The sequence below is a fragment of the Aristolochia californica genome, unplaced genomic scaffold (assembly GCF_029961685.1).
Source record: "Aristolochia californica isolate CCGP_79_NKW_82.1479 unplaced genomic scaffold, dmAriCali1.0.hap1 SCAF_5, whole genome shotgun sequence".
NCBI lineage: Eukaryota > Viridiplantae > Streptophyta > Magnoliopsida > Piperales > Aristolochiaceae > Aristolochia > Aristolochia californica.
In genome coordinates, this window is record NW_027182214.1 from 742,901 (window position 1) to 765,693 (window position 22,793).

General features: G+C 37.8%; 4 protein-coding genes across 13 annotated transcripts; 1 reads left to right on the plus strand and 3 right to left on the minus strand.

Annotated features, from left to right (window-relative positions):
- Positions 1 to 372: 372 nt before the first annotated feature.
- On the minus strand, positions 373 to 4,696 carry LOC137966428 (uncharacterized). 2 transcript variants are annotated; one of them, XM_068813032.1, is made up of 7 exons: positions 3,733 to 4,696; positions 2,997 to 3,077; positions 2,544 to 2,618; positions 1,648 to 1,692; positions 1,341 to 1,430; positions 1,099 to 1,200; positions 373 to 836 (listed from the first exon to the last, which is right to left on the minus strand). In XM_068813032.1, exons 1-7 carry the CDS (start codon positions 4,444 to 4,446, stop codon positions 672 to 674), a joined length of 1,272 nt encoding a protein of 423 aa, XP_068669133.1. In that variant the 5' UTR covers positions 4,447 to 4,696; the 3' UTR covers positions 373 to 671. The 2 variants fall into 2 exon arrangements, with proteins under 2 accessions (XP_068669133.1, XP_068669135.1); XM_068813034.1 differs by lacking the exon at positions 1,648 to 1,692.
- Positions 4,697 to 5,313: 617 nt separating this feature from the next.
- LOC137965754 (serine/threonine-protein kinase AtPK2/AtPK19-like) lies at positions 5,314 to 9,710 on the minus strand. Its single transcript, XM_068812090.1, has 7 exons — positions 9,680 to 9,710; positions 6,987 to 7,938; positions 6,662 to 6,744; positions 6,449 to 6,569; positions 6,167 to 6,340; positions 5,975 to 6,079; positions 5,314 to 5,865 (listed from the first exon to the last, which is right to left on the minus strand). Exons 2-7 carry the CDS (start codon positions 7,653 to 7,655, stop codon positions 5,563 to 5,565), a joined length of 1,455 nt encoding a protein of 484 aa, XP_068668191.1. The 5' UTR covers positions 7,656 to 7,938; positions 9,680 to 9,710; the 3' UTR covers positions 5,314 to 5,562.
- Positions 9,711 to 10,171: 461 nt separating this feature from the next.
- On the plus strand, positions 10,172 to 14,710 carry LOC137966663 (uncharacterized). Of its 3 annotated transcripts, none has more exons than XM_068813348.1 (4): positions 10,172 to 10,320; positions 10,420 to 10,499; positions 12,714 to 12,887; positions 14,189 to 14,710. In XM_068813348.1, exons 3-4 carry the CDS (start codon positions 12,780 to 12,782, stop codon positions 14,639 to 14,641), a joined length of 561 nt encoding a protein of 186 aa, XP_068669449.1. In that variant the 5' UTR covers positions 10,172 to 10,320; positions 10,420 to 10,499; positions 12,714 to 12,779; the 3' UTR covers positions 14,642 to 14,710. The 3 variants fall into 3 exon arrangements, with proteins under 3 accessions (XP_068669449.1, XP_068669451.1, XP_068669450.1); XM_068813350.1 differs by having other exon boundaries at positions 12,760 to 12,887; XM_068813349.1 differs by having other exon boundaries at positions 10,172 to 10,310.
- A 1,192-nt stretch (positions 14,711 to 15,902) lies between these two features.
- Positions 15,903 to 22,557, minus strand: LOC137966137 (pentatricopeptide repeat-containing protein At2g17140). Of its 7 annotated transcripts, none has more exons than XM_068812661.1 (8): positions 22,386 to 22,557; positions 18,924 to 21,889; positions 18,505 to 18,737; positions 18,193 to 18,247; positions 17,218 to 17,400; positions 17,054 to 17,098; positions 16,545 to 16,629; positions 15,903 to 16,266 (listed from the first exon to the last, which is right to left on the minus strand). In XM_068812661.1, exons 2-3 carry the CDS (start codon positions 21,455 to 21,457, stop codon positions 18,611 to 18,613), a joined length of 2,661 nt encoding a protein of 886 aa, XP_068668762.1. In that variant the 5' UTR covers positions 21,458 to 21,889; positions 22,386 to 22,557; the 3' UTR covers positions 15,903 to 16,266; positions 16,545 to 16,629; positions 17,054 to 17,098; positions 17,218 to 17,400; positions 18,193 to 18,247; positions 18,505 to 18,610. The 7 variants fall into 7 exon arrangements, with proteins under 7 accessions (XP_068668762.1, XP_068668760.1, XP_068668758.1 ...); XM_068812659.1 differs by having other exon boundaries at positions 18,924 to 22,049; XM_068812657.1 differs by having other exon boundaries at positions 18,924 to 22,268.
- Positions 22,558 to 22,793: the final 236 nt, after the last annotated feature.

Here is a 22,793-nt window from a genome sequence, read left to right on the forward strand (position 1 = left end):
CGAAGAAAAAACCGTATTTTTTTTAAATTAAATATCCCAATGCAACCAAATAAGCAAAAAAATTTGGCACACCAATCGATGACAACCTTCGAATCTTCTTCGATGATGAGGGCCCCAACAAAACGGCCCTTGAACACCAAGAAACCCTCATCCTCTACTTTAGGTAAAAGGCAAGCAAACATAGGACATGTTCCCCATTTGACCCACTTTGAGACCAACCTTAAAAGTCCTCTACCTAATCAACTCCAGTTTTTTTTTTTTTAATCATCTAAGAAAGGAAAACAATATTTAAGTAAAAAAAGAAAATTAAACTCTTTCAAAAGGAATTCAAAATATTGCTCAAAACTTATCACAAAACAGAATAGTGCAACTAATAGAAAACTTTGGGGCAGTAGCTCAATCATCTCATAAGAGTTTTCTAGGATAAGATCTTGGGTTCAAATGTCACAAGGTAACAAACCCTTTGTAACGAAGGATGTACCTGGAAGGGTAAAGTTGCAGCTAATCTTTACATGCAATAAGACACCCAAACAAGAAGGGCCTTATTCTTTGAACTAGCATGATACTCTGGTGGAAATGGAGCTTTCCCAAAATCCCAACCAATATAACCCACTAAGAAATAACCATTATAGAAGACTATGTATATACAAGATCCCAACGATTTCAGCACTTCAATAATCCATGGGCAGGTCCCAATCATCTGTGTCTCTTGTTCTGCTGCCGAAGCTTCTCTGCTTACTCGAACGATATACCGGTTTTCTGGGTCCCTTTGCACGGCGAGGAAATCTGTCTACTTCGTCTTTGAGATTTTCCATGCTCTGAGCATCCAAGAAACCCTGATATATCAAGGAAGTGATAAAGTGAGTAATTCTTCTCATGGTTTCAAAGTAGCCACAGAGATATTGCAGGGATTTGTCTTTGTAACTCATGTTCAAACTTAGTAATGATGATAATGAGCTTTCCCTCATTTTTACTAAGTCTAATAATATACTTAAAAAGTTCCAAGATCGATGGAAGCCAGGATGTGATAAAAACCCGTTTGAAGTAAAAAAAATCAAGTAGAAACCCAAGTGGAGCTTTGTTGATAAGCGTCAATACCTTTGTTAGTCTTTGTAACCGAGTGGCTGCATCTTCCTGCACTATCACCTTGTCCGGTGTAACTTCGATTACATCCTCAACAAGTAAACCGTATGTGCTCACCTGAAAGAGATAAATTAAGTGTAATCACTAAGTAAACTTGGAAATTTTGAATATAGAAATGAAAAATTGGTGGTGATGGGAAGGTCTACTCTTTTTCTTTTACAGGTAAAGGTGTATAATTTAAGGACAAATGAGCATACCAAACTAGCGGGAATGATGGAGATCCCAAATGAGTCAAGCTCAAGTAATTCTACAGCTCCTGAGTTGACATTAAAGGTATAACCACGCACCTTAAATTGTTGAAGAAAAGCATGGAGTTACGAATAGTTTAAGAATTGAAAAGAAGGATCATTCACTACATAGCTTAAGAATAATTTTCATATCAATATGCTTTACAATAATAAGATTATCGGTGATTAATAACACCTGTTTTTCATCTTAAACCATGTTATACAGATAGCAAATTATTACTAACATACACCGTATAGGACACATAGACAAACTCACCTTCCCAATAATCCGTTGACTTCGAGTTACAACATTGTACCCTACCTACAAACAGCATTATGTAAGCATCGTGGAGGAACGGATATAACAACTGCACATAACAAGTTATGATTCACGAGAATGTCGAAAACCTTAACAGTAGATTATTGGTACTGAAAAGTAAGTCTCCTTATCTAACTGTCAAACCAGAAAAGTTCTACTCTTCTACCATTGTTAGCTATGTAGTATGTTTGCCCACAGGGACTCTTGAATCACATATTTGAAACATAATGGCTTTTAATGAAGGCATTCTTTCTTTTTACTGCCTTGTTAGAATTAACAACAAAAATAGACGACTAAGAGGGGTTTCTAATGAAATTCTAAAAGCAAGGGGTGTTTGCAAATATCAATATTCCTGGGAGTGTGTAATTTCACAATTTCACAGGCAGTTGAGTAACCTTTGTAAAGAAAAATATATATAAAAAATAAAAACACATGTAGCAGCTATTCTGTTGCATTTTGCCATTTTAATATGCCAAATTCTCAGCAATTTATTTTAATATTTTTTGTGAAACTTAGCCTATTTGCACGAGACTATTTATATCTTAATTGCCACCATCAAGCAATTACATATGCATAATAAATAGGACATAAGCATAAGACTGAAATTAATTTGAACATTATTTCATTGTTTTAAAACTCCATACATGTTTTGTGTCCAAACACAATAAAATAGTAGTATACTTGTAGCTTAACAACTAAATATATGTTGAAGTAATGGCAAAATAATAAAATATGAATAAGCAGAAAATATATAGGAAATTCCTTCAGTCTTGAGTGTGCTCAACCTATCCAATCAAACATTAATAGTCTAAGTCATTCATGAAATAGGGTTATAAAAGGGAAACAAAGCTTACCAAAGTATCCAAGCCAATCATTTTAATTTCATTTTCTAATACACTCTCATCCCGCACAAGCACAACATCCCCTACCTGTTAACAGCAGATGATTGATTAAGATTACAGGGCTGGCAAACATGGAAATACAAAAGTTAGAAATTACCCACCCCTTTGCATTTCAAAAGACCAAATGTTTTACATTTTTTACCAAATTTCTACTTTCAAATATTCCAAAAATATGCCCCAAGGATGATTTTATGCACAATAATCGGGCACTTGGAAAAAAGAACGGAATGTTCAAAACAAAGAAGACACAGCAAGGGAGGAAAAAAATTTGAAAGGAAAGTATTCGACTAACAAGTCATTCTACCTTTCTGTACCTTCTAAACCTGTTTTGACTGTTTTATATTCTACATGGGGCAGGCATTCATGTAATGAAATAAAGAAGCAACATGCCAATTTGAGACTAACCTGGCAGATATCCTCCAGAAGAAATCTTTCCATTTCACCAGAAAGCAAGCTTGGTCTAACTTCAACCAGAAGGACCACCCACTGCGCAATTCAGATGAACAAGACAAAAAAGATAAGACACAACGCCCATTTGATTGCAACCGGGAAGGGCACCTTCTATAGGTGAACTGGTCATAGCCTGTTAATTAGAGGAGTATGTCTAACACAAGTTTCACTTGAGTGCGACCAAAAGGCTTCACCACAGTCTAGCCAAATGACAAAATACAATACTAGAACAACTTCAGGTTCAAAAGATTGTCTCATTGTTATATAATGTAGTTATGAAGTTTAATTAGAAGCCAATACACGAATGCCGATGGAAATTGTATTCAGCACCTTCTTGAGAATACCTGCTAGTAGGCTGTTAGCTTTCAGCGGTGGCCTTCGGGCATTTTTTAATTAAGAAAGTTTTTCATTCTTTCAAGGAAAAAAAACCAAGAGACCCTGACTTATCATTCTTAGAGTATTTAATTTTTGGGTAAAAATAACAAATAAAGTTGGTAGTATTATAATAACGTAAAAGCATGTAAATGATACAATTCAAGTTGTATATCAGGGGTAGCGTAGCTACTTTCTCATTATTTCTCCTTTCTTTCTTCTACTCTCCATCCAAATCTCATTTCACAGGGATGTTATCGTTTGAACGAAGAAAATTTTACTGTCTTTTGAAAAGTTTAACCAAAGGAAATGAACTTACCGATCTAGTATCAACCCAAAGTTGAGCCACAAAACCCAGGCTAAGTGCTGATTGCATGCTTATCACTTGCTTTGCAAGCATATTTGACCTTCTTAAGACCTGCTTTTTACTTATCAAAATGGACTTCCCCACAGGCTCTCCATTTTCCTCAACTTTCAGAGGATTCTTGGGAGTATCTTCTCCGGTGCCCAATTCATCCTCTTGCAGAGATTCCAAACTTCTTGCCGCTCTTCTCTCCTTTTCCACATCAACCTGCAATTCCAGAATATCAAAAGTCGAGGTGACAAATGAATCATTTTCAGCAACTGAGTCCTTCTCCATTTCGGTAGCCAACTTCGCGCTCTTAATCTGTTTCTCCGACTTTAAAGGATTGAAATGAAGATTTTCTTCTTTTACGTCCTGTCCGCTCTCAAAATCCTTCCCCTTCTTTGTTTCGTCAACTTCGTTGAATATGTTGTACTTCTCCTGCATTAACCTCCCTGTCTTCTGCTCAACCTCCTTATGACTTGCCCTATTTCCAACGACTCCGTTTCTCCAGTTACTACTAACAAACTGAAGTCCACGACTTCTTTCTCCAAAACTATCTCCAGAACCAGAATTTCGAATTCCTAGCACGCACTTCATCTTAAAACTATTTTCTAAAAATAGCTTAAAGTTCCTCGCAGGCACCACACATCTCAGCGTCCCAGCACTCAATTCACCGACAGACGCCATTCCAGGAAATACTTGTAACGATGGTGCCAGAAAAGATACACAACTGCCAAAATTAAGACAACTCGACTTACATTAATTCGTCGACAACTCCGGGAACTGCTTGACCATTTTGGAATCAGAGAGCATCAGATTATAGACATCCAGATGGCGCGTTGCAAAAATTTTAAAGAATTGGCTACCATTGTTCGGACTAACCAGCTTGGAGAGAGAATGGTTGGCGGAGCCTCAGAGGGTTTCGCGGGAAGAGAAGAGAAATTAAGCCGGAATTACTTTTACACTCCAAAAATCGAATTGCCTCCTTATCCGTTGAGTCTGGACGTTTGCTTTACGGCTGAGCTCTTGCGAGCCAACTCAGTGGGACAGAATCCTTTGTGGCTGAATTGGATTTTCAAAATTGTAATTACCTTATTTGACGGATTTAAAATATGATCGATTAGATGCAATAGCTCCATTATATATCTTGTTAACTAAAAAATAAGTGAAAATTTAATTTTTATATAATATTATTTATTTTTACATTACAAAATGAAGAGGGTCATCATCCCCGCACTCCAGTCTCCCATTTGTTGCATGGGGTACAAGAGAGGAGGACAGGAATGCTGAGGCCCTCACGCCATTTGCTTACACAAAAGGGATTTTCCCCTTATCGTAATTCCGGACCACTAGTGAGCCCCCCCCTTATTATTTATTTAGAAAAATTTATCAATCCTCAGCAGAATTTAGCCATGTTTATAGCTTCGATGAGAGACAAATAGTCAAATATTTGATTTCAAAATGAATTAAAAGTAAACAAAAAAATAACTTTTTCGCCTCTTCTAAAAACTTGGTTATTCCAAAATAATGGTATAAATGACAATCAGTGGCCAAGCAAATCTCAATATGAAGCCTCCTTGCCTTTTAAGCTGTAAAACCACTCAAGAGTCGATTTCTGATTCAAAGTGTAAAACCGTGATTAAGTCCCATCTAGCCGTATTACGGGCAACACTGTCTCAATACACAAGGGTTTGTCAATCAAGCTAATAAAAATCACAGTCAGCAATGAGCACGTACAGTTGATGTGGAATAACTAGAGAGTATCACTTCTCACAACCAGAATGTGAGGATCATAAGTGGAACCTACTGAAAGAAAGATCCAGTCTTGTCAAGAAAAGGGGAGGGCCTCACGTACGTGAAGCCTTTGAAGTTGCAATCACCTGCAATTGGACTGGCAACGGGAGAATCAACCAGAGGCATGTTGGTCCACTTCTCCTCAAAGTTGGCAATGCACTGCTTCCCTGCAACATTGGGTCGGAAGCTGGGCTGGATTTGCCTGGCCTCCAGCCTCTTCCAGTTGATGGATTTGAACCATTTGTGGCGCTTTATCTCCTCACTGCCATCTGGTCCACTGCCAAGACGTTTGTTTGCCTCTTTTTGCAACAGCTGAGAGGAGGAACACATGGTTTTAAAAAAAAAAAAAAACGTTAGTTTGCCTCTACTGCTGCCTTGTTGGTATTTTTAAGGAATAGAAAAAGATCATATGAGAAATTACCCCTTTCAGTAGAGAATGTGCTTCACCGGTCAGATAAGAAGGCAGCTTAATCTTATCCTTGATTATTTTCTGATGAATCTTCTGTCGGTTGCCAACAAAAGGTGGCTGCAGGCAATTAAAATGTAATTATTTATTGTTGTCTCTTGAATGAGATAAAAACAAGAAATTTTGCACTCACGAAATAAAACTAACCTTCCCAGTAAGCATTTCAAACATCAATACTCCCACACTCCACCAGTCAGCAGCCTTGTCATGGCCCTTTCCAAGAACAATTTCAGGAGGCATATATTCTATTGTTCCACACATGGAGTTTGATCTTGTGTTTTCGTCAAATTGCTTTGCCAGGCCAAAATCAGTCAACATGACCTTAAATAAATTAGACAAAAAAAAAAAAAAAGTTAAAATGAAATAAAATGAAATAAAGTAATTGAACAATGGTAATGAATATCAGAGTGTGGGAGGATCGAAGCTTACATGGCCATCAGCATCCAGAAGGATATTCTCAGGTTTGAGATCCCTATGCATTATACCATTTGAATGCAAGTGTGAAACGGCACAAACAATTTCAGCAGTATATATGCGTGCCAGATCCTCTCTGAAACAAAAGGCATCAAACGTTGAGGTTGACTGGATAACACCTTGATAATCAAAACCATCAATATTACAAAAACATATATAAACTATTACCTGAAAAGTCCTTGATGGTAAAGCTGAAAGAACAGGTGTCCTCCATTCACAAAATCTAATACAAGATATAACCTGTACTTCGTCTGCATGCATAACATCAGGACAACAATTACGCAGCTGAATGTGTGAACTTCCTTCAACAGTTAAATTGCTGAATAAGACCTCATCTCCATGTAGCTGCTGTTCTCAAAAATTACAGCACAAGCCATTGAAATGTAGGCTTCCAAGGATATGACTATCACAAACCATCCATTTCTCTTATAAAAAGTCAAAATCAGCTGAAAGGAAAGTTGTGATAGGAAAAACTGCCAACCATGTTGCTTACCTGGAAAGAATATCTGAGTTGCACAACAAAAGGATGTTCCATTTTCGTTAAGATATCCCTCTCAGCTTTCATGTACTCTGCATGGTTCTTTTCCATGATCTTGTCTTTTCTCATAACCTTCATCGCATATATTTCTGAAGTACCTTTCTTCTTCACTTGGAAGACTTTCCCAAATGCACCTTGCCCTACCAGCTTCATAACTTCAAAATCCTCAAGCCCAATACCTTGTAGCTTAGTTGGTTGAGTGACTGCATCACCTGAAAGTTTCTCCACATCATCTGCCTTAGATAGCTCATCAATCTCACCAGCACAATCTTCAGCCAAAGACTCAACAAGCTCAAGAGTACTCTCTGTCTCATGTAGGGTAAGCTTGCTCAGCTGCAAGGATTGGCTAACACAAGAGGATGGACCCACCAGTGAGTGGGAACGGCTGTAGATGACTACTGGATCCTCAAAAACCATTTCAGTTGAATCAAATACTGATGGTGAATTTACCAAATTGACTTCCACTGGGGTCTGAACAGCAACAGGGCCAAAGACATCAGAGAAGTCAAGCTCCACATAATCTGATGGCACCACATCTGGGGGATCTACATGAAGAAACAACTTCTTCCGGAAGGGTTTGTATGCAGCTGGACCAGACAACCCAGCAATTTGAGATGAAACCATGTTTAAACAAAGAATTTATGACAGCAGAACTTGGGAACACCTGATGACAATTACTTCTATGGGTGGCTCTCTCCAATAGTTTTCACGAAGCAAGCAGAGAAAGAAGGGCTTCTAACAATGGCCTTCCGCAAATGGAAGTTGACGTATACAACTGGTGCACCAAGGAATCCAGGAAGTAGGCAAACCAAAATCCAAAAGAAGAAGGTGTTCTTGTTTCCCAATTTACAGGAAACAGTTGATGTCACGGCACTTCTAGAACTCATGAAGAACAAAGTTGTCAAAGCTGTAAGAAGTGTCAATAAATAAAGTTAAAAATCACATAGTAGGGATCATGTTATCAAACCAAGAACATTGATGTACATATACAGTCAATACCAACAAGTTCAGAAATGAAAAAATAATTGTCTATACAACAGTCATAAATAATTATATCTTAAGTTAAAGATATAGTTTCTTTTTCTTTTTCTTTTTTTCTGAATGTTGATCACACATACTGCACTCCATCCCTTAATGTAACCTAAACCCAATAGGACGACCACCCACCCCCGCCCCGCCAAAAAAAACAAAACAGCCAACAAGGTACTTATTGCTGATCCTCATTTAAGTAGTCAAACCTTCAACAAAGAAGGATTATTTTCTGTTTCACATTATCACTTGAAAATGTAATAGAGGTTCCCAAGGGTTTTGAAAAGGACTGTGTATCAAGTTCTGAAACTGTAACTGAGGCTGGTGCATAGGTCAAGACAAAGGAAATTCTTGGATGCTTTACAAAACAAGAATAAAATCAGATATACAAACACCTATTAGCAACAAAACTTTTCAAGCAATTTCAGGAGGTAGTTGGACTCAAAGAATTCGGAAACCTCATTGCAGCAACTTGAAGAAAAGTTTAATACGCATAAAACATCTCAACAGATGAAAGTAACCTCAATGCTTAGAGGAAAAAGGAAAAAACCATATCCACTTATGTTCCTTCTAAGATGAGTCAAGAGAGAACGGAATACATGTATTTTCTTTTAATATGTGGATATACATATAAAAGAAAAAAGACTGGAAGGGGTAACCTTTGCCAAAGCAATCAATAAAGCAAATGCATTAATAACCAAAAGGCACCAAGCGAACAAGGAAACAAAAGCGATCTATTTGGTTATCTAGGCATTATCAGCTATCGGAGCGTCGTACTAAACAATGAAAAATGTAATCTAAGGCTCGATAATGAGCTAAAGAGTAAATGGTTATTGTCATCTATGCATAAGCAATAGCTTTTCAAACTACTCTGTTCTCTTAAACTACTAAAAGAAAAGAAATCGTGATAGTGGAAACTTAAAGATGCCGTATTAAAGCCACTAAAACACCCCCAAATATATATAAAGAAAATTGAAGACGGTAAGCATCAAACAAAGATGCAGAAATTTTCCAGCATCGTTACACTTCCATCAAGCAAGCAAATAACAAGTCACCACAAACATGTCAAACATCCGGTAACGAAGACGCAGCCGAGCAGGAAATGGCAAGAGTCACTCTTCAAGAGACAAGAAAATCCAGGAAAACGAAGTAAAAAGATATAGGTTTTGAAGGAAATTGAGTTCTCTCAAATTCGCAATTCCATCGCAAACCTAAAAAAGAAGAACCAAAAAGAAAGAAAGAGAAAACTAACAAAACGTAGAAAGATATCTAAAAAAATAAAAAAAAATCTAACTACGCTGCAGAATAAGACCGCACATCGAACACCTCGCAACAAAAAACAACAATTGGCCGGAATCCCCAAGCAAGCCAGAGAACCAAGTGCCTTGCTTTCAAATTTCAACAACCTAAAACACATAAAACCAAAAAAATAACCACCACCACCACCACAACAACAACGACAATAATTCAGAACCTCATTCTTTCCACCTTTCCTTATGAAAATACTCGAGTACCAAAGATCGACCAAAAAGACACACATAAGGACGAAACATAGAACAAAACACCTCCCACAAAACCAACAACAATAGATCGAATTCAGAACCCTAAACGCCTCTCACCTTCGGAAGACTGCCGTGCGCTTCGTCGCCGTTCGGAGGATTTCTCCGAGTTCGGAACCTCTCCCCCCGGCATTTATACCCTCAGATCGGTCTCGCCAATCGAAGCGCGCCACAGAAAAACGCGGATGACACGTGTCAAATCCTTACTGGCCAGCTAAATAACTCCCGGGGTCCTTCTACGAAAGCATACGGCGAATATGCCTTGTTTCATTGACTCGCAAGTCGGCGCTAGCCCGCCATCGTTGAATGACCAAATTACCCCTTATCTTGTTCAAATTACAGGATTAGCCTTCTTCAGGGTTTCAACGGAAAACGACCGGTAAAAAGTTTGAGCACGTGTGAAACGTGTAAAAATAACGCAAGGACTCGGTGGGATGTTAATTTAATTAGTGGACATAATAAGGAGTATCTATTAATAAATTGATGGATAAGCTTCATGGTTCAATATTAGCCTATGCATGTATCGGATTTTCAGGCCCTACTCGAGCCAAAACGAAGTGACTGACCCACTCAAAAGAATCGAGACCACCCCTGTCTGCGCCGGCGTAGCTCACGTCCCACTGGGAAGCGTCTCCTCTTCTCCAAGCTTGGCTTTTTCTCCTCTCTCGACCTTCGTCGCATTCTTCCTCAGGTAGTCCAAGGTATACCGTCTATTCATCTGAGTTTTTTCTTTCTCCCTTTTTTCTCCAAACTTAATATGTATGTTGTTCGTGCGTCGATCTTTTCTCCTCCGGAAGCAGTGAGCCGGTCTCTTTCTCCTCTTACAACACATCTCTTCTTCTCCCCCGGTCTCACTTGTACTCTTCCACAAGCAGTTGAGGTATGTACTGCTCCGAGTTCTATTTTTTCCTTTCTATTTTTCTTCTAGCATTTGTTCCCTTCTTCCTGATTTTGTTTCACTTCTGTTTTTCTTTCAATTTGAGGGATCCCAAACATTTCTCCCTCCTTTTGGTGACATTTTTTGTCTCATCCCTTTCTGAATAAAGTAACTTGAGTAATTGCCCAGCGAGTTCTGGGTAATTCAGAGAAGAGTTTATCGTTTTGATTGATCCTAGAAGCTTGAATTTTGAATTACTGAAATGCTACATCTCAGAAATACTATGTATTAAGTATTACTGCTGTTAGTCACTGGTTCGGAAGTATTTTTAATAGGATTACTTACTAATACTTATGTTTTGTAATATTTGCTGTTATTATTGATAATAGATGCCTTGCTAGCTACTGTATATTAAGTTAGATACTGTCAGTCTACAACCAACTTGTAAGAGGTTTTTGCAGCAATCTGGTTTCTTTTTTTCCCTATTAATATCATATCTAATAGTAATTTACTTGATAATTGTTAAGGTATTCAAAGTCACCAATGTCTCTTAATAACCAATTATTTATGCACTTTCTATGAGTCACGGTAACAAAAAAGGTATAATCCCACTGCACTTTCCATAGGGACAAGTTAACAAAAAACATGGAAGAAGTATATCAGCCTCAGAAAGTAGATCACCCTAGAATGTGTTTTCACTTTCACTTCTGTTTCCCTGAGTGATCTATTTCTCAAGTGTTCTGCCACGTCCTAAGACTCTTGCACAATAATTACTTCCACCCTCTAGACGTCCAATGATCAACTCAGTTCAGAAACCTCTCTCTCTCTCTCCCTCTCTCTCTCTCTCTCTCTCTCTCTCTCTCTCTCTCTCTCTTTCTCTTTTCTCTGTGCAGTTTCTTGCTGCCAGCCAATGATCTTTTTTCACTTGCTCTATCTCTACTTCTGTCCTCTCTTGGTCCCTCTATTAGTCATCAGTATGAATTTGGTTTGTTTTAGTATTTCTTTATATTTAATTCGGTTTCTTAAGGTTTAGGTTTGAATTGTAGTAGGCACAAGTGTGTTAGTTGAGCACAGTGGTAATTTTGGCATGCTCTGTTTGATTATAAGCTAGAGCTATCATAGAGTGTCCTGGCTGGATGGTTGTGTCTTCACTTGTGCTGAAATGATTGTATGTTCTATTGTCTGGTTGCTAGCGTCACCACCATAAGCTCTGCTATATCTTATGAAAATCTATTAGAAGTCAAGAATGGGCTGTTGGTTCTTGTTGTTGTGAATAAATATTTTACCTAGTAAACTATATGTGATCTATTTTCATTAAAGTGACTTCATTTCTCTTCCAAAGTGTTCTGTACTCTTTAGAGTATGTCAAGTTGTTGAATATGTTTATGTTAGTTTTGACTTTTGTTGGAGTCTCTTTCAAGTTCAACAAGGAGATCTAGTCTCCTAGGTCTATTCACTCAATTTATTGCAAAAGATTTGGGCAGGGGTCTTATGCTTGGTGTAATGGCCCTAACATGGTGCCAACTACGGTCATCGTAATTGTGTAATAATGGGGGCTTGAATGAGTCATGTATTCAGATTTATCAGGGAGGGATGAATTCATGCCTAATATGAATACTTTAATCCTGACTTTGAATTATTGATGCAAGCATTAAGATGCCCTGAATCATTTACATTATTTTGCTTTCATTTGTAAGATGTATTTCACTTTTCATCATAACAATCTGTTTTGATGTTGTAAAAAAATGAAAGAGAGATGTGACTTGAGCCTTTGGCTTAATGGTCACATGAGGGGGTTTCTAGTGTGAGGTCTTAGGTTCAAGTCTTGGCAGGAGTAAGGGTGCGTGTGCATGTGAAGAGAGACGGGTGGCTAGTGCGATGACTACATGAAAGATGGTCTACCTGAGCCTCGTGACATGTAGTAGTGATGAATTTTTGGTTATTTGAAGAAAAAATCTACTCATAATGTGGTCTGGAGAATGTATTTATTCAAATTAACACCGGACTTGTTATATTCTTCAAGATTGATTATGTGCAGTTTCTTGTTGTTGTCATTGTTTTTTTCAAAGAGAACTTTTTTCATTAATGATTATTCTATTTCACTTCTGTGATCTTTCATACAGTGCATTCTCTTTTTTACGATTGCAATTTTAAATATAGTTATACATTTTTTAACTTTAACTACTTCCGAACTGATTATGTTTTGGATTTTTACAGAGTTCATGTTAATATTACTGGGAGATATCTAAGTAATCTATTTCAGAAGGTACTTCAGCCTGGAAAATGTTCAGAAGTGCCATTAGCAATGCATGGAAAGGAGCCAGTTATGCCTCAGAACATAGGTTTACACCATCTTTGTTTTTTCTTAGAAGAGGCTTCCATTGCGGGAAGGTGAAACACTAATCTTGAATAATGATCTATTTTTATTCATTTAGATGGAATTATTAAATTGTTGTGGTGACATTGTATTCTGTTTTTTTTCTTCACTGAGAACTTATAGTTGTCAAAGAATGATTAATGTTATTTTTTTTTAAAATGATTAAAGTTATCAACTTTACCTGCATAACACTTTTATAGTCCTTTTAGTTAGAACTGATTAGAGTCACAGAAACTAAAAGGGTACTAGTTACATCAAATTACTGATTAATGGAATTTCTAGCTTTTGAGGTTTTAGAATTTTTGTAAAAGTTTTGCAGAATTGTGTTTGAAATTAGTGGCAAAATGTGTATATATTCGTCTTTATATGCACTACTAAACAGGTAAAACTGTTGCAGAACCCAAACTTGTAATTAGTTGGTCTCCTTTCAAGTTGTTTCAGAAAAAAAAAAAAATTGTTTGAAATTCTGGGTGCTATAAACTGATAAAGTTTAAAAAAATTTCTAAGTTTTGTTTGCATGTCTATGTGTATTAGGATATTCAGATTTCCATGTTTAATACATGTCGGCATATTGAGTTTTTTATATTCCCATGATTTTCATAGTTAATTGTTTTATTATCTGCTAGGAGCATGTCTGGCCGACACAGTTTTATTTCATTTTATTAATTCTTCTTCTTCTAAACATGCTAAACCTGAAATTTTAATTTTCTTTAGTGTTTCTATTTTCATGTCTCTCTGTATTAGGATATCTAGAGTTTCATATTTTATACATGTGTGTATATACAGTTTTCAATATTCCCATTTTCCACATGTTTTTTATGTTTAAATGTTTTCTGTTAGTGGCTTGTGGTCCTTTTTTTAGGCAGATCTAGCTAATCCCCTTTGTGAATGTGTGCAACATCTAAAGATTCTTTTCTATCAAGTTCTCCATCTCTCCCTAAAGTTTTTTTCTGCCAACTTCTCCATCTCTCTGGAGTCGTGTGTCTTTTTCACTCTTATGTTATTGTCTGAAGTTATTGCAGTCTTTTCAATAATTTTCATGAATAGTTATAATAAAGATGTATAATTGTCTCAACTTCATGTACTGCTTAAAAGTACATATTTTAACTACGATACATATCAAGCATAAAGTTGGCTTTGATTATATTTAAGCTTAGCTCTTTCTATAGCAGTGATTCAGTGATTGATTTTACTTTTGTTCTAGCAGCATTCACTATTGTATGGTTCACTGTCATTCTCCTAGGATATAAATGACATATTCCTACCCTGAGTTATCATGTTTTCTCTAAAGCTAAAATTTGGGTTACAATTCCAGGCTCTTCTTGATCCAAGAAGCTTCTTTGAAGCAGAGGATTTTGTGGATGACGAGGAGCAACGGCCTTACACCTATTTAAAGGGGAAGAAATCAAAAAATCCGCATAAGCACATATCCTTCAAGCAACGGACAATCGCCTACATGGAACCCTTCACACTAGATGTATTTATCTCAAAACGTTTCGTTTCAGGATCCATAACACATAGAGTTACAAGTAAGCAAGTAGCTGTAGCTGGTACTAACTCAAAAGACATAAAAGCTGCTCTCAAGTCCCGTTCAGATATACCTGCTTGTATGGCGGTCGGACGGATACTGGCGGACAGGGCCGTAGAAGCAGATGTTTATACAGCTAGTTATACACCAAGAGAACGAGACAAGTTTGAAGGCAAGATAAGAGCAGTAGTCCAGTCCCTTATAGATAGTGGGATAGATATCAAAGTTTATCTTGATTGATGCTATTGTGCATGAACATATTGCATGTTCTGATGGTGTATTTCTCAGGTTCTCAGATACTGTGATACCTCTCAGGTTCTCAGATATTTAAGATCTTGAAAATTCCAATTTTATCTTTTTTCTAGCTCTTATAATGTGAGAACACCAAATCCATAATTCTTTTTTCAGACTGGTGAGGGAGGATCCCCCTCCATTGAAAGTGTAAAATAAACGAGGGTTCTACCTCTCCTGCTCTGCAACATTGAAGGGGAGGAGGAGGGGGTCGTTACCTCACTCCTCTTTCACTCGACAACAAGGTAAAGGTCCATTGCCACTCTCCAATGGTAGAGAAAGGGGAGGATCTCTCCCTCATTTGCAGTAAACGAGTAGGGAGGGGTGGAGTCCTACTCCTTACCCTTCACTGGGACCCCCTGCCCTCTAAATAACTTGGCTGGTGACTGTCTTCCAGGAAGCCAGTGTACTGCACTGCAATTACGTTTCTTGAATCCTCATCCTCAGAATTATGAAACTATAAGAAATTAAGTAAAACTCAACGTGACAGTGAAACCCAACTTTGGAAACAAGAGGCTTTTGCCAACTTGTGGAAATGGTTTGTATCGGTGCATCTGCAGTGGCTGCTGTTGGTGCATGCCCTTTTACTGGGACACAAAGCTACTTGTTTGGTTATCTGCTTGATGTCACTTACTTGAATTATGATTAGCATGAAATTTCTGAAGTTTTCTGCTGTGGTTTTCTCAGGATATTTAGTACTTGCCTGCATTATCTAGGATTTAGACTTGCTTCTTGCAACTTTTTGGGTTATTTTAAACCCAAGTTGGCATTCAGTGGGGATAATTGTCCATGAAAAAAATAATAGAACAAGAAATTGCCTCATGTTCACCCGAGTGACAGCCTTTGTTGATGGATTAAAAATTTTCATGAAAAACTACTTATAGAAGGGGATTCCGGAGTTGTTGTTAGCAGGTGCTTTAACACGGCCTCCCCCTCTTGGCATCATTGGCACACAATATCTTCTATATCGGATATTGTATCTATTATTTCATGTATATGGAATCATATTCCTAGATCAGCCAATTCCTCAGTTGATAAATTAGTTAAAATTGAAACATTCTTTCAATCTCTCATTGTCTCAAATGGTTCTCCCTCCATGTAATTTTGCTCTTTTGAGCCTTTTCATATAACTTAGTACTATTTAAAAAAAAAATGTAACGAAGCACCCAACTTTATGGAAAAGTTCATGGATTTTTTTTATTAACTGGGCTCAGCTATGTCATAATTCTGTACAACAAGCTTCATGAATAAACTTTCAACAGATTCAACATCAACTATATGATACTTTCCACCCCCAATACATAAACAAAAAATCCCAACCTCTTTTAAGAGCATGTTTTCACCCATCTTCGAAGCCAAACAAGTTGAGCTTTACATGAGTAGAATGACTTAGCGTAAATAAATAACATACAATCACCCTAAGCACGTTGCAGAATTGTCTCAGCCAAAGTTGAAAATAATGTGTGATTACTCATCAAGAATGTCCGGATGTGCCTCCCAGAAGCTAGGTTCAATTATGTCAGTGTGTTCTACAATGAATTTCACACAAGCTTTTAACAGGTAGCATCTTCCACCTAAATGACATGGATGTATGTCAAAGCACAAATACAATTTAACAGTTACAGAGCTAAAATACTTTCATCTAATTATGTCAACCTAGTTTCAACATGTATTTAAATCAGTTTTTTGGCCCAGATTTTTGTGAAAAATGAACTAATCTTGTTTTTGAAAACAACATATCCAGAACAACATTGGACCATGCAGCTCAAGTTCCCAGTGAATTTAAGGATCAATTTTTTTTATCTTCAGAACAACGCTGGACTATGCAAAAAAAAGGATTATATTTGTTCACCTTTAAATGCATTGAGCTTCAATTTTGCTTTTGCCAGACTTAAGCAACATCCAGAAAGGGGTATTATACTGATTATTGATGTGACCTGCTTAATAAAGAGGATAAATGGTAATTTCTTTTGACAATCTTCAACAATTTGTAAAAAGAACAAAAATAGAAGAGAATGTACTAGTAAAAGTACCCATCTAACTTAACATACAATAATCCTGGTTCACAGGATGTTAAGTTATAGCACTCACAATCTACTTGTCTCCATGAAAGGTAATCTTGAATAATAGAAGCAGATGGGTAGCATATGACACAAACAACAAAAGGTGGATGCTGCAACTGTTTATGAGGAAAGAACTCTTTCTACTTAATTACATAAGTTGGAGAGAAGAATGATGCCACAAGAGAGACAATTCTTCTGCGAGTTCAGTGATAAATGTTATTATTTATCATCAAATTCCATTCTCAAAAAAATCATCAAGCATCAACAAGGGAAAAGAACAAGTTCGTAAGAAATACACCTTATACATCTGTCGCAAAATGGAGTAGCTTTCTTCATAATGAAACTGAAATGAAAGTAGATAATGAGCAACCAAAAGTTAAGAAGCACCAGTAGCATTTGATGACTTATCACTTTTTGAGAACTGATAATTCAATTTTAGATCATGCCAGACTTCCCAGTTACCTGTATTCATCACTAACACCATATGCCAAAAACTATGTCAGATATCTGCTTTAGCATAGACAAGACACATGCATACATTAGACTCAGTGCTCTTTCATCATTTAGCTTCTCAAAATCATGATCATCAGTAGATTCAGTGTTCTTTCATCATTTGGCTTCTCAAAATCACGATCATCAGAAAACCTAGCAGAAAAGAAAAGACAGTATTTTAGATTCTCCACTCTAAAGGAGTTTTTCAGATGGTGACACTCATTGATTATGTCACCAACCTTCATTTTTCAGAAAGATTTATCCTTTGGTTTCCAGATGGTTAAATTGCAAGTGAAATGCAACGAGTATGGAATGATTACATGGTAACAAAAATTATATAGACGTGCTTCTGGATTTCTCTAGGAGTGGCTACTCCTTGAAATCTGCAACTTGGATTCAAGTGATCAAATGGAAAACACTGGTTGTAGGGTCAAAATCGCCCATCAAAATGCTATGCTCACTAGACAAAACAATTTTATTCAGAAAATGATAGATTTCAGTAAAAGAGAACCTAGAGAGAGAGAGAGAGAGATGTCTACTTGTATCAGTCCGAGAAAACGTATATTAAAATAAAAGAAGATAAGAAATCCTGGCATCTTTGCAAAACAAAGCAATGACATATAAAAATGGCGTCCATCAACCCTGATAACAGGAAATATTGAAGGTGTGTCTTTGACACGAGGCCATGGTGCCAGTGGACTGTGTACAAGCAATTTCCTAACACACAGTGAACAATCAGGGCAGGTGTGTTTCATGCTTGTTTTTATTTATCTCATATAATATGTTCAGAAATATATATATATATATATATCATAGGACAATTGGAGTGCAGTGTGCTACAAATATAAACATATTTCCCATTTTATTAATATGAGATGCAATAGTTACCAGCATGAAGCAGCAGAAAAACAAGAAATCAGAAAAAAATGGAGAAAAAGATGGTACCTTGGCCAAGAATGGTTAACATCGACAATAACTTATGAAGCTTCCTGAACTCCTGCTGCATCACAAAAAATAAATGAGGTACTTCTGAATCTCTTTAATAGCAGGAACAAGATAGTATTTGCAGTGTAATGGCTACAGCTTGGGCACACAAAATAGGTGAATGAATTTATCACCATTAATATGCTATAATTTTGATAATACACCACATCACACGATCATCAATAAGTGGAACATATTTCCCCAACCGACTCACAATTGAATGCAATAGTTTAAATCAACACTAAGACAAATGATAAAAGGATATCGAACCACCTGAAGTATAACACTATGCTGCAGTATGTAAGGCTCAAAACACAGGCCTGTCTATGTGGCGTCCATAGTGAATTTTAAGATGAGACACTACACAAAAGTGCTCCCACTACACAAAAGTGCTCCACTCATCTAACCACTCATTCTTCTGTGGTTTTAGACTTGGTATGCTTCCTTGACCCCAACCTTTCTGCACTCTCTTCAGAACTCTCATTGCTATTCCACTCCCATCATCTCTGTATATGCACATGTAGTGAGATAATTGTTAAAAAGCAAATACCTCTTAACTGGGAATAAATACGAAGGCATGCCTTGTTAGTGATAAGCAATTTTCTTTATGCGAAAAAGAGCACCTATCAAGGGCTGACCAAAATGACTGACAAATCATTTGAGTAAGGGATAAAAGATGTGGAAAACTAAACCTGTGTAATATAGCCTGCCAATCATGTTCAGAAACATGTTCCTTCGGTTTCCTGTGTCTCACTTCCTTCTCACTGTAACTCTCTCTTTCAGTGCCATTTTCTAGTTGTCTCAGTTTATGTGGATAGGAATATTTCCACTTCAATTTGTCGCGACGAGTGGCCATGTCTATCATAATCCCAGAAAGCTTATCACTGTCATGTTTCTTCCCACTCTTTGCCAATCCATCAATCACTGGCATAAATGTTGCAGGATCGAATATGTAACCTTTACTGATCATTTTATTAAGTATTTTAATAGCCTCTTCTAACTGATCTTTCTTGCATAACTCCTCAATAAAAAAATTGTACAAGAACCCCTCAATTCCAACCATTCTCTCCATAGCCATATCAAGTAATTCCTTGGCTTTCAGAAGCCCTCCCATGCTCACTAGCTCATTGAACATTAATCTGTACAGTGATTTCTTTTGTCCCAAAATGGTGAGAGAGAGATCAAATATCTCTTGCGCTGATCCAAAATCACCGTCCTTGCAGAAACCCTTTATTAGCAAACTAAAAGAGGAAACATTAGGAATTATCCCCTTCTGTAACATCTCCTGTAAGAGTGTAGACGCCTCTCTTACTGTCCCTCCTTCACAAAGACAGTTAATCAGACTATTATAAATAAAAATATCTGGAATAATTTCTTTTTCTTGCATTTCGTTTAAGAGAGTATTTATCTTATCTATCTGGTTTTTGCTTGCCAAACCCTGGATCAAGAAATTATAACTTTTGCTACTAGGGCTACAATTTTTCTCCATGTCTCGCAAAACATGGAATGCTGAGGACAGTTTCCCGTGCTTGCTAAAGCCGTGTAAAAAAATGTCATAAAGAGCTGAATCAGGAGCAATGTTCTTTGACATCATCTCAAGAAATTTCTTCTTAGCTTCATCAAATCTCCCAGCCTTACACAACCCACTAATAATAGTTGAATAGGAGACTAAATCTGGAAAACACTTATTCCTACTATTGGAACTATCTACCAAGCCAAGGAATGCATTACCTCCAAGAGCAGCACTTCCGTGTATCCACATCTCATCCACAATTTCAATTGCTTTATCTAATTTCCCATTTTTACAAAGACCGTCAAGAACAATATTGCATGTCACTATATCCAAACCATACCCTCTCTCATTCATCTTCTGCAATAATTTTTCCGCTTCCAAAACTTTCCCTTGTTTCCACAAACTTTGCAACAAGATATTGCATGTAACAGTGTTAGGAGAACATCCTTTTTGAATCATCTCTTCAAGAATTCTGTTCGCTTCAAAGACTTCCCCTTTTCTGCAAAAACCATGAATTAAAGTTGTATATGTTACTACATCTGCGGGTACTCCATTGCTTGTCATAAGAATAATCACAGATCTTGTATCTAAAAGCATCCCCTCTTTGCAGAGGCCATCAATTACGGTGTTATATGAATAACCATTAGGTTGTACACCACTTTCAACCATCTCATCTAATACTGATCGAGCCTCTAACAATTTCCCATTTCTCACTAAACCAGACAACCATATGTTATAAGTCTCTAGCTTATTAACAGAACCAACCATTTTCATTGTCTTAACCAAGTTCTCTGCTTCCTCCAGCATGCCCCCTTTATAGAACCCATCCAGCATCACATTAAATGTAACAAGATTTGGTTTTGGCAACTCCACCCCGTCACTGGTCTCCATATCTCTAAATATCTCAACAGCTTCTAAGACCTTTCCAGACTTGCAAAGTGCTGAAATCCTAGAATTAAAAGTGACAACGTTTGGAAATATCCCTGCACTTCTCATCCTCTCTAGCAGCTTCTCAGCTTCCAAAATTTTCCCTTCTTTACAAAATCCAGTAATCAAAGTGTTATATATCACATGGTTGGGTGAACAACCATATGCTCCCATCTGATCCATAAGCTCCAGTGCTTTGATACTATCCCCGCATTTACAGTACCCACGGGCGAGAATCCCAAAACTGAATTCATTTGGCTTACAGCCCTTTAAATGCATTTTCTCAAACAAATTCCGGGCATCATCCAAGCAGCCAAACTCACAGAGGGAAGACATCAAAATGTTGAAAGTGTAAGTATCTGGGGAGGTTCTAGAACGAATCATGTCTTTGTACAGGACGGAGATCAAATCGGTTCTATTTTGTCTGAGAGCAGATTCAAGAAGCACATTGTAGAGGCGAACAGAGGGGGGTAGAGAGGGGAAATTGGTACGGTGGGATTGAAATTGAGAGATGGCTCTGTCGAGGGTATTATATTTGGCTGAGGCACTAGCTAGTAAAGCAAGAGAGACACGAGCCACGTCTGGCGGAAGACCTAGAAGTAGCTGGTGGAGGAGGTCCAATTCGGGAAGCATGCATGATTGGGTGAGGACACGAACAATTGAGGAAATGGAAATGGGTGTCGGTTTAGGCGAAGGAGAAGAGAGAATCTGTTTGAACAGATGCCAACAAGAGCCATGGATTGTTGACTTCCTCCGGAGGGTCTTGGCCAGATGATCAACGGCCATGTGAGTGAAAGCAGATGATTGGTGATGGGCGGTTATCGGTTCGGTGGCGTCCAGTGGCACATATGATGCTGGGCTCAAGTTTGTTAGTCTTCGCAGCTGGATGTTCTCCAGTATTCTTGCTTTAGTAATTCTAGGTCAACCCATTTACATATAATAGTTCAGAAGCCCATTAGGCAATATCATTTTGAAAGTTAGAAAATCGAGGAAGTCATTCCAAACTTTTGTTGACAAATTTTGTTCTGAAGGTTTCATTGGAAGAAATGAGATATAACATTAGATTTTTGGATTCTATTACGGTTGCCATGATCCATATTGAATGATAGTGATTGATCTCTAGAGAGCACAGAACGATGAAGAGGACCGAAGATTGTGGAAGAGGATTCCAGAGAACTCGCTGTAGAGAGGTGTAAACAGTAGGTTCGAGTTTTTTTCCTGAAAGAGAGACAAACTATAAGACTTTCGGTTCAGGGAAAAAAAGGTACCAAACAGCAGAAAGATTAAGCCTTTTGGCAGTTACGCTTTAACTTCGAACAATGGGGGCGTGCAATGTCAGGCAAACAAGACTGATTTGCAAGGTGCAGAAATCTCAAAACTGGAAAGAAGAGAAATTGGCTGTCAGAATTCTTGAAACAGAGAAAGGAAGCAGAAAGTTACGCAAAGGGCTTACAATGAAGAAAACACAGCATGCAAGTTAGAGTTCAGGGACTTAAATATCCCAAAGCATCATAAATTCGTGAACGGAGAGAAATCTTCCAAATAGGACTGTAAATTCGTCAAGGGAGACAAATCCTCCAAAGAGGACTGCAAATTCCTAAAGAAAAGGAGAGAGAGCGATCTCAAACAGTGGAAGGGACAGAAATCTCCATACAGAAACATGAAAGAAAAAAAAAATGAGTGAGAGGGCCCGGCAACAGAGAAGAGAGCTTACCGAGCAGGCGAAGAAGGGGCAGACCACGGGGAAGATGCCGAAGAGGAATCCGGAGAGCTCGCCGTAGAGAGGTAGAGTTATTCTCTGAAAGAAGGTAAACTGTACCTGATAAGGGTGGCTTCGAACCGTGCCGGCTCGCGAACAGACGAAGAAGGGGCAGACCACGGGGAAGATGCCGAAGAGGAATCCGGAGAGCTCGCCGTAGAGAGGTAGAGTTATTCTCTATAAGAGGGTAAACTGTACCTGACAACAGGTAGGGGTGGTTTCGAACCGAGCCGGCTCGCGAGTGGCTCGTATTCGGCTCGGTTCAACTCTTTATATTTTAAACGAACCAAACTTGAACTCATAAATGGGCTCGTTTAGGTTAACGAGCCGAACTCGAACAAAGTCAGGTTCGGCTCGTCGGCT